The 12,570-nt window shown below is 44.5% G+C and overlaps 1 protein-coding gene across 3 annotated transcripts in view; it reads right to left on the reverse strand.

Moving 5' to 3' along the window:
* Nucleotides 1-914: 914 nt before the first annotated feature.
* Nucleotides 915-12,570, reverse strand: part of LOC133124778 (Krueppel-like factor 12) — a 49,001-nt gene continuing 37,345 nt past the window's right edge. For all 3 annotated transcript variants that reach the window (XM_061236253.1, XM_061236254.1, XM_061236255.1), the window contains exons 4-6: nt 7,063-7,198; nt 1,458-1,615; nt 915-1,096 (exon numbers count right to left, since the gene is read on the reverse strand). In XM_061236253.1, coding sequence (XP_061092237.1) covers nt 915-1,096; nt 1,458-1,615; nt 7,063-7,198 — 476 coding nt within the window. The remainder of the gene's footprint in view (nt 1,097-1,457; nt 1,616-7,062; nt 7,199-12,570) is intronic.

Here is a 12,570-nt window from a genome sequence, read left to right on the forward strand (position 1 = left end):
CAAAAATCCACTTTATGAAAAAAAGAAAGAAAAGAATTTCATAAAGGTTTGTAAAAATCATTAATAACATACGTATACGTATATACACATATGCAGTGTGTACGTGTGTGAAAACAATTAGGTCCTTGATCATCTTGCCATTGGCTGGTTGGACAACTTTTTACGCCATCAGAAATCCATTCATAGTAGCTCTGTGTATTCAGATGCGTGGAGTATTGTCTTCTAAAAAAATCCAAATAGGTAATACGATATCCTGTAGATGTCCTGTAAGCTGCTTGGAGCACAGAGGAGCGGAAAGTTGCAATAGATTTGGATTTGTGCAATAATACTGCTCTTTAAGAAACCTGCCGATGTGTTGTGACGCGAGTAGCACAGTCATTCAGTCTGTATTGTTCTTTCACATTATAGATGCAGAAAAGCAGCTTTTTATACAAAACAACAATGTATACTAAAACTAAATATATATATATATATATATATATATATATATATATATATATATATATATAGTTGACGATGATACTGACCATAATACCTGCGTGTCCAAACAAGGAACAAATATGCCTTTTGAACGTAAGAGAAATGTATCAAACAGTGCTCAGTAAAGGACAGATTCTTTGACTTTGCGCCAGTATCCTATTGGCTTCCGGGCCCTACCCTCAACCGTTCGAGAAGAGCCAGACCCTGTTTTCTCCTCGGACGTCTGCATAGCAGTCCGTCCGTGTCCTTTGCCACTTCCTCACTCTGATGGGGGGTGGTGGGGGGGTAGTTCCGGGCAGACAGGGGGGTCACGTTCAGCCCAGCTGAGCGCGCGCGGATGTGGAAAGTGCCAGCTCTCCCGCGTTGTCCGTATGCGCTGTCCGTACGTACCATTATCCCCGCTCCTTCCCCCCCCCCCCTTTTCCCCGCCTGCCTCACACAAGCATGTGCCTACGGCGGTGCAGCGCCAGGTGGTCGGAGCGGGAGAAACTGCGGTCGCAGTCTGCGCACTTAAACGGCTTCACCCCCGTGTGCTTCCTGTAGTGCCGCGTCAGCTCATCCGAGCGGGCAAACTTCCAGGTGCAGCCGTCCCAGGTGCATTTGTACGGCTTCTCACCTGCGCAAAATCAATCCTGTTATTTAATATCGTCTCTATAAGTACATTTCAGACTCAAATGCAGCCCTTAACTTAGTCTGCTTTGACATACAATACTGTGCTAAAGTTGTAGACAGATTTAAGTAATTTGGTCTTTTTCTATTTAGTCTTTTGCTTTGTGCAGATTTGTGCAGAGTATTAGTACAAAAGAGAACATTTGAGAGAACATTAATTTTCCAAAACAATGTAATGTAAATGTTACATTGCAATTTTGCCATTTCATTAAATGCAACTTGGTGATTTCATCTTCCAGCACATGAAAATATAAAGTAAAGATTAAAAATGACAAAACGTACAGTCATACGGTCATAGGCCCACTCACCGGTGTGTGTCCGCCGATGTGCTTTCAAATGGGAGCTTTTGGTGTACACCTTATTGCAGCCCTCAAAGTCGCACCGGTGGATGCGTCTCTTCTTGGAGTCTGGGGACTCGGATCTCCGAGGACGTCGCAGGCTCTCAATACTGAACGGTGACATGGAGCTGCAATACACCAGGGGAAGAGACATCCCAACAGGTCATTAATGACTTAATTTAATGTGAGGCTATTTACATCCATATTGGATGATTTGTGTAAGAATCACAGAACCTTTATACATGGTTCTCCTATTTTATAAACAGTCATATCTAAACCACATCGAAACAAAAATGTGTGGAACCGTGACATAATTATTCAGTTATTTCACTAGCTTATGACAATGTCTTCTTTTAAAGCACACAAATGTTTTATCCATTGGGCAACATTTCCACAACAGCCTCATTTGCATATTATGGTGCTCAAATAAAATTCCCAAACAGACTATGTTTTCAAAAATAGATTTCATTAGAATCTGTGTGCTTCAAGAGTTCTGCAGTGTTCCATGTAGCTCTCCAAAGCTTAACACTCAAGTGTGACTCTCTGGCATTACAATATCCAGAGGTCACATAGAATAAAACTTGCATTGTTTGTCTCTGACCACTAGAGGGAGTCATGTCATCTCTTTTCGAGAAAGGCATGGCAGCTAACTTTCAAAATCTGCAGTGAAGCACATACGAGATTGACAAAGGACCAACTATGACAACATTTTGGCCAGATATTTTAAGAACCTTTGTGTTTTTTAGAATTAATGTTTTCATGTTCTCAGGATACTGAAACAGCACGAGCTCTCCAAATTGGTGAGTCAATAGCTACACAGGAAGAATGATACAACTGTTTGTCACGTAGCCTACACACTGACATTGATATGAATAAGCCATGTTAGTGCATATAATCTGTGGGTAAACTGACTGGCCTGCATAGCAATGATATCTGCATCTCACAGGGGGTACAATAACCATATTAGTGATCCCAAAATCCCACTGACACAGAAAGGACAATGCTCCACACCCTGCACACCTAAAGGTCCACTCCCGAAAGCCACACTAAGTATATCTGTCCACTGTGAAAAGAGCCATACAAATCAAATTGAATTGAATTAAGCACACATACAAGCATACACATAAGCACACACCCACACTGAAAATAAACATCCATAAACACATAAACACACATTCATCCACTAACACACGCGTACTGTACATACAGTACACCACACATGCCTTAACACAGACGTGCGCCTACATGGCAGGCTAAACCAAAATGTTATGAATGCTCTCTGATAGGAACAGAAATGTAACCGCCTAAATGTCTGCAGTGCGTTTGTAACACTGCCACATAATGGACTGCCCACGCTTCTCTTCTCCTGCATCAGGAAGACTCTCCCTAACCCCGCTCTCCTCCGACTGGCACAGAGGGGCGGAGGAGAAGGAGGCAGGGGAGGAGGAGGAGTGCGAGGAACGGGGGTGGTTTTGCAGGGGGCCAGACGGCCCTTCTGGTGAACTGTCTCAACCGCACAGCCCACTTCCTGCTTCTCCCTCGCTGCAGGCATCACCTGTTGCTCTTGGCAGACAGCCACCCTGGGGCCCAGCGGAAATGAGCAAATCCAGCAGAAATGAGGCTGAACGACGGCTCCCCTCTCCCACAGAGCCCAGGCGAGCAGAGCAGACCAGGGCCGAAGGAAAACACACGCCGAGCATCGACGCTAAAAGAGCTAACTCGGACGCCGAGCCGACTTAAAACTTTTATACGCCCGAATAGCGAACTCGCACAGCGCACCAGACCGGTTCAAATTCACACACTAAGTCATAAACACGGCGAGCTGAGTCAAACTCACACGCCGAGCCAGGAGGGAGCTCCGACACTAAAAGCAGCTGAGGACGGAGAAATGCCCAGGACACACAGAGGTACAGAGAGGGGTCAGCAAGTGATCTTGTTTTCATGAATTGTAACTGAATTTTTGTATTTGAAGAATAGGAAACTGCACACTGTAGGACATGTTTTAAAAAAATACACACATACACCTTTCCAAACAGTCTGGCTCTCCCCACTAATCCACACAGATAACAATAACAATAATGATAACACTACTACTACTACTACTACTACTACTACTACTACTACTACTACTACAGAACATCTACTACAATCACACTAATTTTTAAAAATATGGAATGAGTCTACAATAGAAACCACCTCTCTTTTAATCTGTCACTTTTACTTTCTCTTTCTTTCTTTTGAGGGTTGGAATAGGAGGTAGAGAGCTGGTACTTTGTAGGCACAAAAGACACACTTATGGTGGGGGATTCATTTTAATATACAGTATAATTTGGATCATTAGTCGCAGTAAGGGAATCGATATCCAATTACTGCTCACAGGCAGATGAAAATATTTTTCAAAAAACAAATCAAATTAACCTTATCAAATCAATTTCTTATTTCCATGTGGGTTTGCATTCTTTTGACATTGACTCAGAGAACTGTATTATTTATAGTAGAATGTGCATTATAGACAGAAAAACAGAGAGAAAAGCTCTGTCACTTTCCCTCCTCCGTGTCTGAGAAGAACAAAGAGGAAGTACAACATAGGTTACGGTCTAATGAGGTTCCTGCCTTGACTGTACTTTTGACTCTTTCCATTCCAGTGCATCATCTGCAAAGGAGTTCTCTCTGGTTCACCCTGCTCTGTGAACCAGTGACATCACACTAGCATTACTCTCACTCTTGCCTTTCTCTAGAGCAGTGGTCCTCATTCCTGGTCCTAGAATGCCGCAGGGTATGCTGGTTTTAGTTTTTGCCTTAATTTCAGCAACCAATTCAGGCACAAGAAACAAAGTGAGGTGAATGAACTGTTATTAACTGCTTTAATTGATCAATTAAGTGCTGAGTAACAACAATCCTGCGGCTCTCCTGGGCCAGGAATGAAAACCACTTCACGAGAGCAACTGACAAATACAGTACATAGGTACAGTATATACCGTATACATATAGATCATGATAGATATTTAATCATACAGTAGCTGTTATGTATATGCTTTTGAGATCATTCCTTTCCAAAAATTCACAAGCAATAAACCAGCGATCCCCCATCCACACACACACACACACGTTACGGTCAGATAAACAGGCTAAGTCGAGCTGTAGTCGAGCTGACCAGCGGTGCATCGGGGGCATAAATAATGAAGGAGAGATGAAGTGACAGACCGCCCTGGCTAACTTTCATTCCCCGGGCGTCCATTCTTTCACAAGTCTCCAACCCCTACACTCACCGGTTCTCCCCCTGAACCCGCTCTACCGAGTGGCCCCGGACCCCAGGGGGCCACCAAGAGAAAAAAAAGGCAGAGTCTTCTCTAACAACAGTTCAGCCGACCATCCCCAAGGGATTCATGAATATGGAGTACAGGAGGGGGAGTAGGAGGGGGAACCGGTGTCAAACGCTCTCTCCCAGGAGGGGCCTTGACTTATTCATGGGCCTACCTCAGACCGCCCCACACAAGCTCGCTGTACAACCCCCGCTTCTGTATCAGGTAGTTTCTCTTTCTGAATAAACACTAAACACATGGGTCTGCACCGGGCTGTTGAAGAAACAGTTTACAACACTACCATTCAAGTAAAAACAAAGCAAAGTACTGTAGGGACAATGTGGGCCCAAAAAGCTGGAATAAACAGAATTACTCTCATGAGATGCTCTTATCCAGAGTGACCTACACAGCTTACGTTGTTTGCATACTCTCCATTTATACACCTTGATATTTACTGAAGGTTTAGGTTAACTACCCTCTCGGGAGTACAATGGCATCACCAAACCTGGGAATCGAATCTGCAATATCTAAGCCAAGCGCAGTTCAAGGTCAAGCAGCTCCAGTTCCCTAACTGGTATACCCCACAGCCACTCCTGAGGAATAGGATATGAAGATACAAGTGGAACGGAAGATGAGCAAACATTGAGCTCTTATCAATTGGTTAACCATAAAACACAGTTGCACATTTCACCTCATGGATACACCGGATGTTTTATTTTCCAAAAACAAACGCATAATTGATACAGGAATTAGGATTAGGAACCCCGGTTTAGCTTAGCCTGCCAATATGAATATGCAGTACAGTGCAATCCGTAATTATTTGGACAGTGGTACAATTTTGGTTCTTTTGACTCTACCTTGACTCTGTCACCTTTAATTTCATCACCACATTGGGTGATCTGTGGAGGAATTACATCCCTTTTCATACACAGAGTTGCACTACACATGATCCCATAGGGAATAGTGCGATACACAAGTCCCATTCATAAAATTGCACATTTGTGGGTGGATGCATGGAACGTATCGTGTAAAATATGATATACTAGAGGAATACTGAAGAGAAATATCACAATGCTAAAAAGAGGCAATCAATAACCCAGGTAGAGCAACGTAATTTGCAGCATTGACAGTAAGTCATCGTATATTTATACTCCAACATTGCTCATGGATGTAAGAACAAAAGAATGTCTAATGAGGAGAACATCGCTATTTAGCCTCAAGAGAATATTGGTGCGAAGTGTGACACGTCTGGCTAAGACACCCGCCTGCAATGACTTTTCAGGAAAATTCCGAACAAAACATGTTACAAAATACCCACTGCACACTTGTAGATACAGAGAAGATAGAGGGTAGAGTCAAGGCTTGAAAGTTTACGTGTGTGTGAGAGACTAAAGCAAAAAAGTGTTAAAAAGTGAAAACTCAGTTAACATTCTCTCACTGTACAAATAAATATGAACCGATCTCATTTTCTCAAGCAGCTTGCACATTTCCAATAAAACCTTGCACCCTGCTGTCGCTCGCAGGACATATTGAGCCGAGAAACCCGGCTGGTGTCAGTTCTCAGTTTCAAACATGCGCAATATGGGCATGTGCAGGGCCTGGCCGATCCTCGCCCGTCTCCCCGTCGCCATGGAGAGCAGGGAGTCCGTGCCAGGGCTGGTGCCCGTGGGAGCGGGGGCGCCCGCGCGGGTCACGCACAGGCACCCCGGCTGCTTTTAGAAAGCGGAGGGTGAAATCAGAGTCTGGGGGGCCTGCGAGGGTTCGCTTACGCTGAGCGCAAAACCCCGCCGCCCTTGCACTCTCTGCACGCACACCGCCATCTGCCCTGCGATCGAACACCCAACCCGTTCCCCCGACACTCAGCCTCCAGCGATAACACGTGGAGTAAAAGACTGTCCGTTGAGGATTTTCCTTAAGCGTACCAACAAAGAAACGCACACATTGATGTGCCCGTATGCACACATACAACAGAATAATCATTGCTTGTACTAATGCTATTTTAGATGTGGGCGGCTATTGGAACTACAGTAGCTAATGGTTGGAGGTCTTATTATGACCGATTAAGACTGTATGCTAAAAAGACCAAAACATGACAATCACAAGGCGGCTGATATTCTATATGTATTGCGCTGTAACTTAACGACCCTATTATTTCTACACAACTCCAGCTCATACCAATGCCAGGGAAACTAGGGAAACAGAGGAAAAGCTATTTGAGTCTGAAAAGCAAAAAAAGGAAAAAGGTCCGACAGGAAAAAGAGAGTGATACTCACTCTTGCACAGCCCTGGCTATGGAGAGAGCTGTGGAACCTGTTTCATTAACACTGTCCAAGGTCACATTTGGCAGGTCGTCATCATCGCTGTCGCTTTTGATTTGTCTCGGCGACAAGCCATTAGGGTCCATTTTCCCTGCCGCAGAAGAGACAACAAAAGGAGAAATTAGTCAAACAGCGTGAGGGCTAAACCTGAACAGGTCAATGAGTCACACATTAAAGTCCCAAGACAAAGGATGAAAGCTTCTCTGCACTCCATTACAGGAAGAATCACAGGTACATTACAAAACCATTGAAGTGGACTGTGTGACTGTGGGCAAAAGTAAATAACACAGTCCTTAAGTGTATCTGATTTTAAGTCTCCTTCATATCCTCCCAAGACCTGCCAATTCTCTTAATTCCAAATACCAAATATTCTACTAAGCTAATATCAGTAGCAGCTTGTAGGGTCTGTTTTTATCAGCAGTTCTGGCTAGGTATATGTGCTAGGTGTTATTAGTGCTACCCCGTTTTACTGCTATCCTAAGGTATACAGACCCCAAAACTGCAAAGTTACTTGAGAACAAATTTTCTCAGTGTTTATGACAGATTCTCCTGCCACACAGGCACTGCTAGAGACCAAGCTGGCCAAATAACCACATAATATAGAGAACGCATTGGCGGTAGCGCTAGGCTACAGCTGCCGGTGTAACTGCACAGCTTGCTCCCCTTGCACAGGAACCAGATATTGAGTGGAGCAGGCTGTGCCAGGGGAGCAGGCTGTTACACCATCATAAAGGTAAATCTGAAATGGAACCAGGCCTGTCATGGTCACAGACTGTAGAAAAAAATATGGAGCTGTGTCTGTGACGTCACCCATTTACTTTTCATGGGCTTGTGAAAAGTGTTTTTGACACAGTGGAATTGGAGTTTTCGGGCACCACCATGTTGTACACATTTGAGCCAGAGAATGGGAGAAGGGGGAGTTGAGTTCCCCCAAAGTCGTACACTAAGTGCCTCAGATACTTGACTATAACAATAACAAACAAAGTAAAAACACCTATTGCATTAAATATTTTTCTTGTAGGAAAAATTTATTTATTTGTATTTTTACGGTATTTTGACCATTGACTCAAACACTAATACTGGAGCCAACAGCACAGGCGCTAGTGATAAGCATCTCTCAAGACCGGTAAGTGTGCCCCAAAAAACAAAGCCCGATTTTGGCTGCTAGGTCACAGTGCCAATTAGCTGAAAGGAATTAAAATTACAACAAGAATGTCAACTATGCCTTCGAACTGGGCTGTCAGTTTAGCTGTCTAACATTAAAAAAACCATTAGAAGGTTGCCAACCCTGAGCAAAAATACACCAATATTAGCTAGCTAGCCAGCTAGCAAACATTACCTACTAGACTAACTTAATAATGGTTGCAATTTAGCTAACATTAGCGAACTTGCCTATCTTTAAAAACTGCTAATATTCAGATATTCAATATTCAGAAGAAAACTGTGATGAGAAATCCCACATCCCTGCTGTAAGAGACAGCTATGCCAGCTTGACCAGCATGAAAACTGAGCAGGTCATAAGCTGGTCTAGCTGGGTATGAGCTTGTCAACCAGCTACCAAATATTTCAAAAGCTTGACCTGTTTTTTTTTGGGGGGGGGGGGGGGGGGATCTGCAGGAGTGAATTCAAGTTTTACTGCCATCCAAAGTCAAATTCAATACAAATCAATTTTAAATATACACCAAGGTGTTCCAGGGCACAGTACAGTTAAAGAAACAAAATGCAGTTTTATTTCAAAATAATTTGAGCCAGATCTGCTGTGCGTTAGGATGAACCACACAGCAGATATTAATGATCTTTGCACACTAAGCCTGTGAGGGAGGAACACTCTCTCTCAAACACACACACACACACACACATACACACACACACACACACACTCAACCACCAGACTACTCCTCCCCCATGCTGTCAGGACCTGTCAGCCCCCACCCTTGGTTATCAGCCCATGGTGGGGGTGGCATGTCCTGAGGCTGTGCCAAAACACAGAACCATTTCCTGAAGCCAGCCATATGCACAATCACCAGCTTCCTCTGCCTGCTCACCACCCAAAGAAAACACGCCCAAGAATCACATGTGTGTAGGGTAGGGATGGTACCTGCCCATTGATTTAGATACCAGTAGAGGTTAGCATATACCCCTAAATCAGACATCCTCCATTCTACACCATTTGCACTGCCCAGACAGTACTATAAGCCCTGTGTCTCAGACGGTCTGTCAGTAACTGGGCTCATTATGAAATTAGCCTTGAGAGGATACTTCTTCCGTTGCTAATGTCTTTTCAATACATTGTCAGGTTTATCAACAGTCCCCCATATTATTAGGTTTTGTCAGTCATCCCTTCTTCTTGGTAATCCCATTGGCCATCTAGTCAACGGAACCCACCAACTGTATATACTGTATTATAACATTTTAATTCAGCACAGCTTTCTGGTGCATTTGTTGAATCCAACGTGGCACACTTGTATGAGCCCTTCATTCAAAAAAGGAAGAGACACTTATGATAAGAGTACGATAATGTTCTTGCATGAAGCCTTATAACTGTATTTTAAGCTTTTATTCAGATTCAGTTTTTTGCTTGGCTAAAGTAATAATGATGGATTGCACCTTCTCTTATTGTCAGCTCACATTCCACACTGTTGCAAAAGGTGGGGCTCCATATGAGACCTGATTTATTTTCTTGTTCGGAGCTTGCAGCCATGTCACCTGGATTCTTCATGGCAGTGTCACCTGGTTCCTCCTCACCTGTCAGCATGTCTTGCTGACCTAGGCATTGGCATTCATTGGATTTCTCAAGCTACTCTATCGATTTAGAAGCGCTCAGCTTGACAGTTGTCAGTACTATTACTTCGGTGTCACCGTGGACGAGCTGAAGTAGGGGAACCAGCAGCACTCTGTGTTCCCATATTTCACTCATTCTTCCACCCTGATTACAAAATGCCAGTTGTCATAAGAGTCAGCAATATCAAAAGTCAATATGTCATCATATCAACTGCGTAAGTAGCAGGGGTGGAAAGTACTCAGGTAATTTATTATATTTAAGTACTACTTTGTGGGATTTGTATTTTACTCTAGTGTTTTTGTATACTTGTACTTCTGTATATCATAATTTATCGTACTTACATTTTTCATTTACACATTTACAAAGAACTTGTTACAAAAGAACAAATTGCAACTGCAATATTCTAGGGTATTTATTAAGCAAAGTCAGAAAGGCAGTGATCAGAAATTTCCAGACAGGAACAGCAGGGGTAATCACAATCGAGGTTGGGATCACAAGCAAAAATCCGAGCACAGTAAGGCTATCCGGACAGGCAAAGGTACAAAACGTAATCCGAGAAAGTCCAATCAGAGTTCGGTAACAGGTAATCAAACAAACAACAAAAGGGTAATCCAAAAGATGGAGGTCAGGGTACACAAAACAGGTCAGGACATGAAACAGCCAGGCAGGAAATCACTGGAGAGAATGCCATACACACATTACAATCTGGCAGGGAACTATGGCAAACAGACAGCTATAAATAGACAAACAAATTACTAAAATGATGAACAGGTGTGAACACAGGTAACGAGACACAGGTGAAATTAATCGATGAATGAACAGACTACAGAAAGCGAACTGGGACATATAGCACAAAAGACACAATGGGAAAACAGACAGAACCCCCCTTTCAAGGGGTGACACCCAGCGCCCTAATATCTAGTTCAAGGTGTTCTGAGAAAAAGTCTCTAATGAGGGAGGGGTGTAGTATGTGGCGTTCATGGACCCACAAATGCTCCTCAGGCCCATAGCCCTCCCAGTCCACCAGGAACTCATGACCCCTACTTTGGGGTCACACCTTGAGCAGGCAGGGAACAGTGTACACAGGGTTGTGGTTGATGAGCCGGGGGGGGGGATGGGGTTCTGGCAGGAGGGCTCATTCGAGAGGCTACATGGGGCTTGATGCAGCATATGTGAAAGACCGGATGGATATAGCGCAGTTGAGGTGGGAGGCTGAGTTGGACGGCTGAAGGACTGATCACTCTGGTGATGGGGAATGGGCCGATAAACCGTGGAGCCAGGTGCGCGGACCAGGAGGTGTGCAGCGAGGACCTCAACCTCATTTTCTTCCTCCTGGAATAGCGGCAATTGGTACCCCAGGTAACAGGTGAACGGAGACAGACCAGTGGACGAAACTGGCAGGGAGTTATGGGCGTATTCGACCCAGGGAAGTGATTTAGCCCAGGAAGTAGGAGACTTCTCCACCATGCAGTGGAGACTCCTGGTTCATACCCTCCGTATGGTCGTTCATATGAGGGTGGAACCCAGAGGTGAGCCTTGGCACCGATGAGTAAACAGTCCAGAAGTGGCAGGAAAACTGGGGCCCTCTGTCCAAAGTGACCTCCTACGGAAGACCATGAAGACGGAAAACATGTAGAAAAAAGAGTTTTGCAGCTTCCTTGGAAGGCAGCAGCTTCGAGAGTGCCAGAAAATGGATGAACTTGGACAAGCGGACTACATTGGTATGGATGACCATCATACCCTTAGTGGGGGGTAATCCCGTAACAAAGTCCAAGGCAGCATGGGAGCAGGGACGGTATGGAATGGTATCCTGTTTTATAGTACGCCACCAGAACCAACAGGACAGAACGGCTAGTGTGTGACTGACCCCTGGGTGGCAGGCGAGAGGCAAAGCGTGTGCCCCATGCAAGGAACGGGGGTCAAACAGGATCAGGGACAAAAAGTAAACCGGATGGGGTGTCCTCGGGTACTTTGTATTCCTTCCTTGACAGTGCTGATAACATCTAGCATGGTGGCAGGATGGTGGCAGGTGTGTATATCCTTGAGAGTGCTTCTGGCTTGACATTCTTAGATCCGGGATATTAAGTCCACATAAGCCAAATCGGTTGAAGAAGAGGGACCAGCAGGCTTGGCGGTCTCTTTGCTGTGCAAAGGTACTCCAGGTTACGGTGTTCAGTCAGTGAACGGTATGGGAGACCCCTCCAGCCAGTGAAGCCACTCTTCTAGCCAATAGCTCCTGGTAATTCCTCTCTGCGGGAGTAAGAAAACGGGAGAAGAAGGCACACAGGTGCATCTTGTTGTCAGACGCTCGCTGTGAGAGTACCGCACATACACCAGCCTTTCATGTTCAGGCATAGATAGAACAGGGGCCAAGGTAAAATGCTTCTTAAGTTCTGAAAATGCTTTCTCAGCTTCAGGGGACCAGGTGAACTAAACCTTGGTCAAGGTCAGAGTAGTGAGTGGAGCTGCGAGCAAGCTGTAGTTCACCATGAAACGTCTCCACAAATCCAAGAAACTGAATAGTGAATTTATGGAACTTGCATTCCTCAGCTTTTACAAATAACTTATCTCCCAACAGGCTTTGCAGGACCTGACGGACATGCTGGATGTGTTCTTCGAGTGAAGAGGAGAAAATCAGGATATCGTCCAAATAAACAAAAACTAATTTGGATATCGTGGGG

The sequence above is a fragment of the Conger conger genome, chromosome 3, assembly GCF_963514075.1.
Source record: "Conger conger chromosome 3, fConCon1.1, whole genome shotgun sequence".
Lineage (NCBI taxonomy): Eukaryota > Metazoa > Chordata > Actinopteri > Anguilliformes > Congridae > Conger > Conger conger.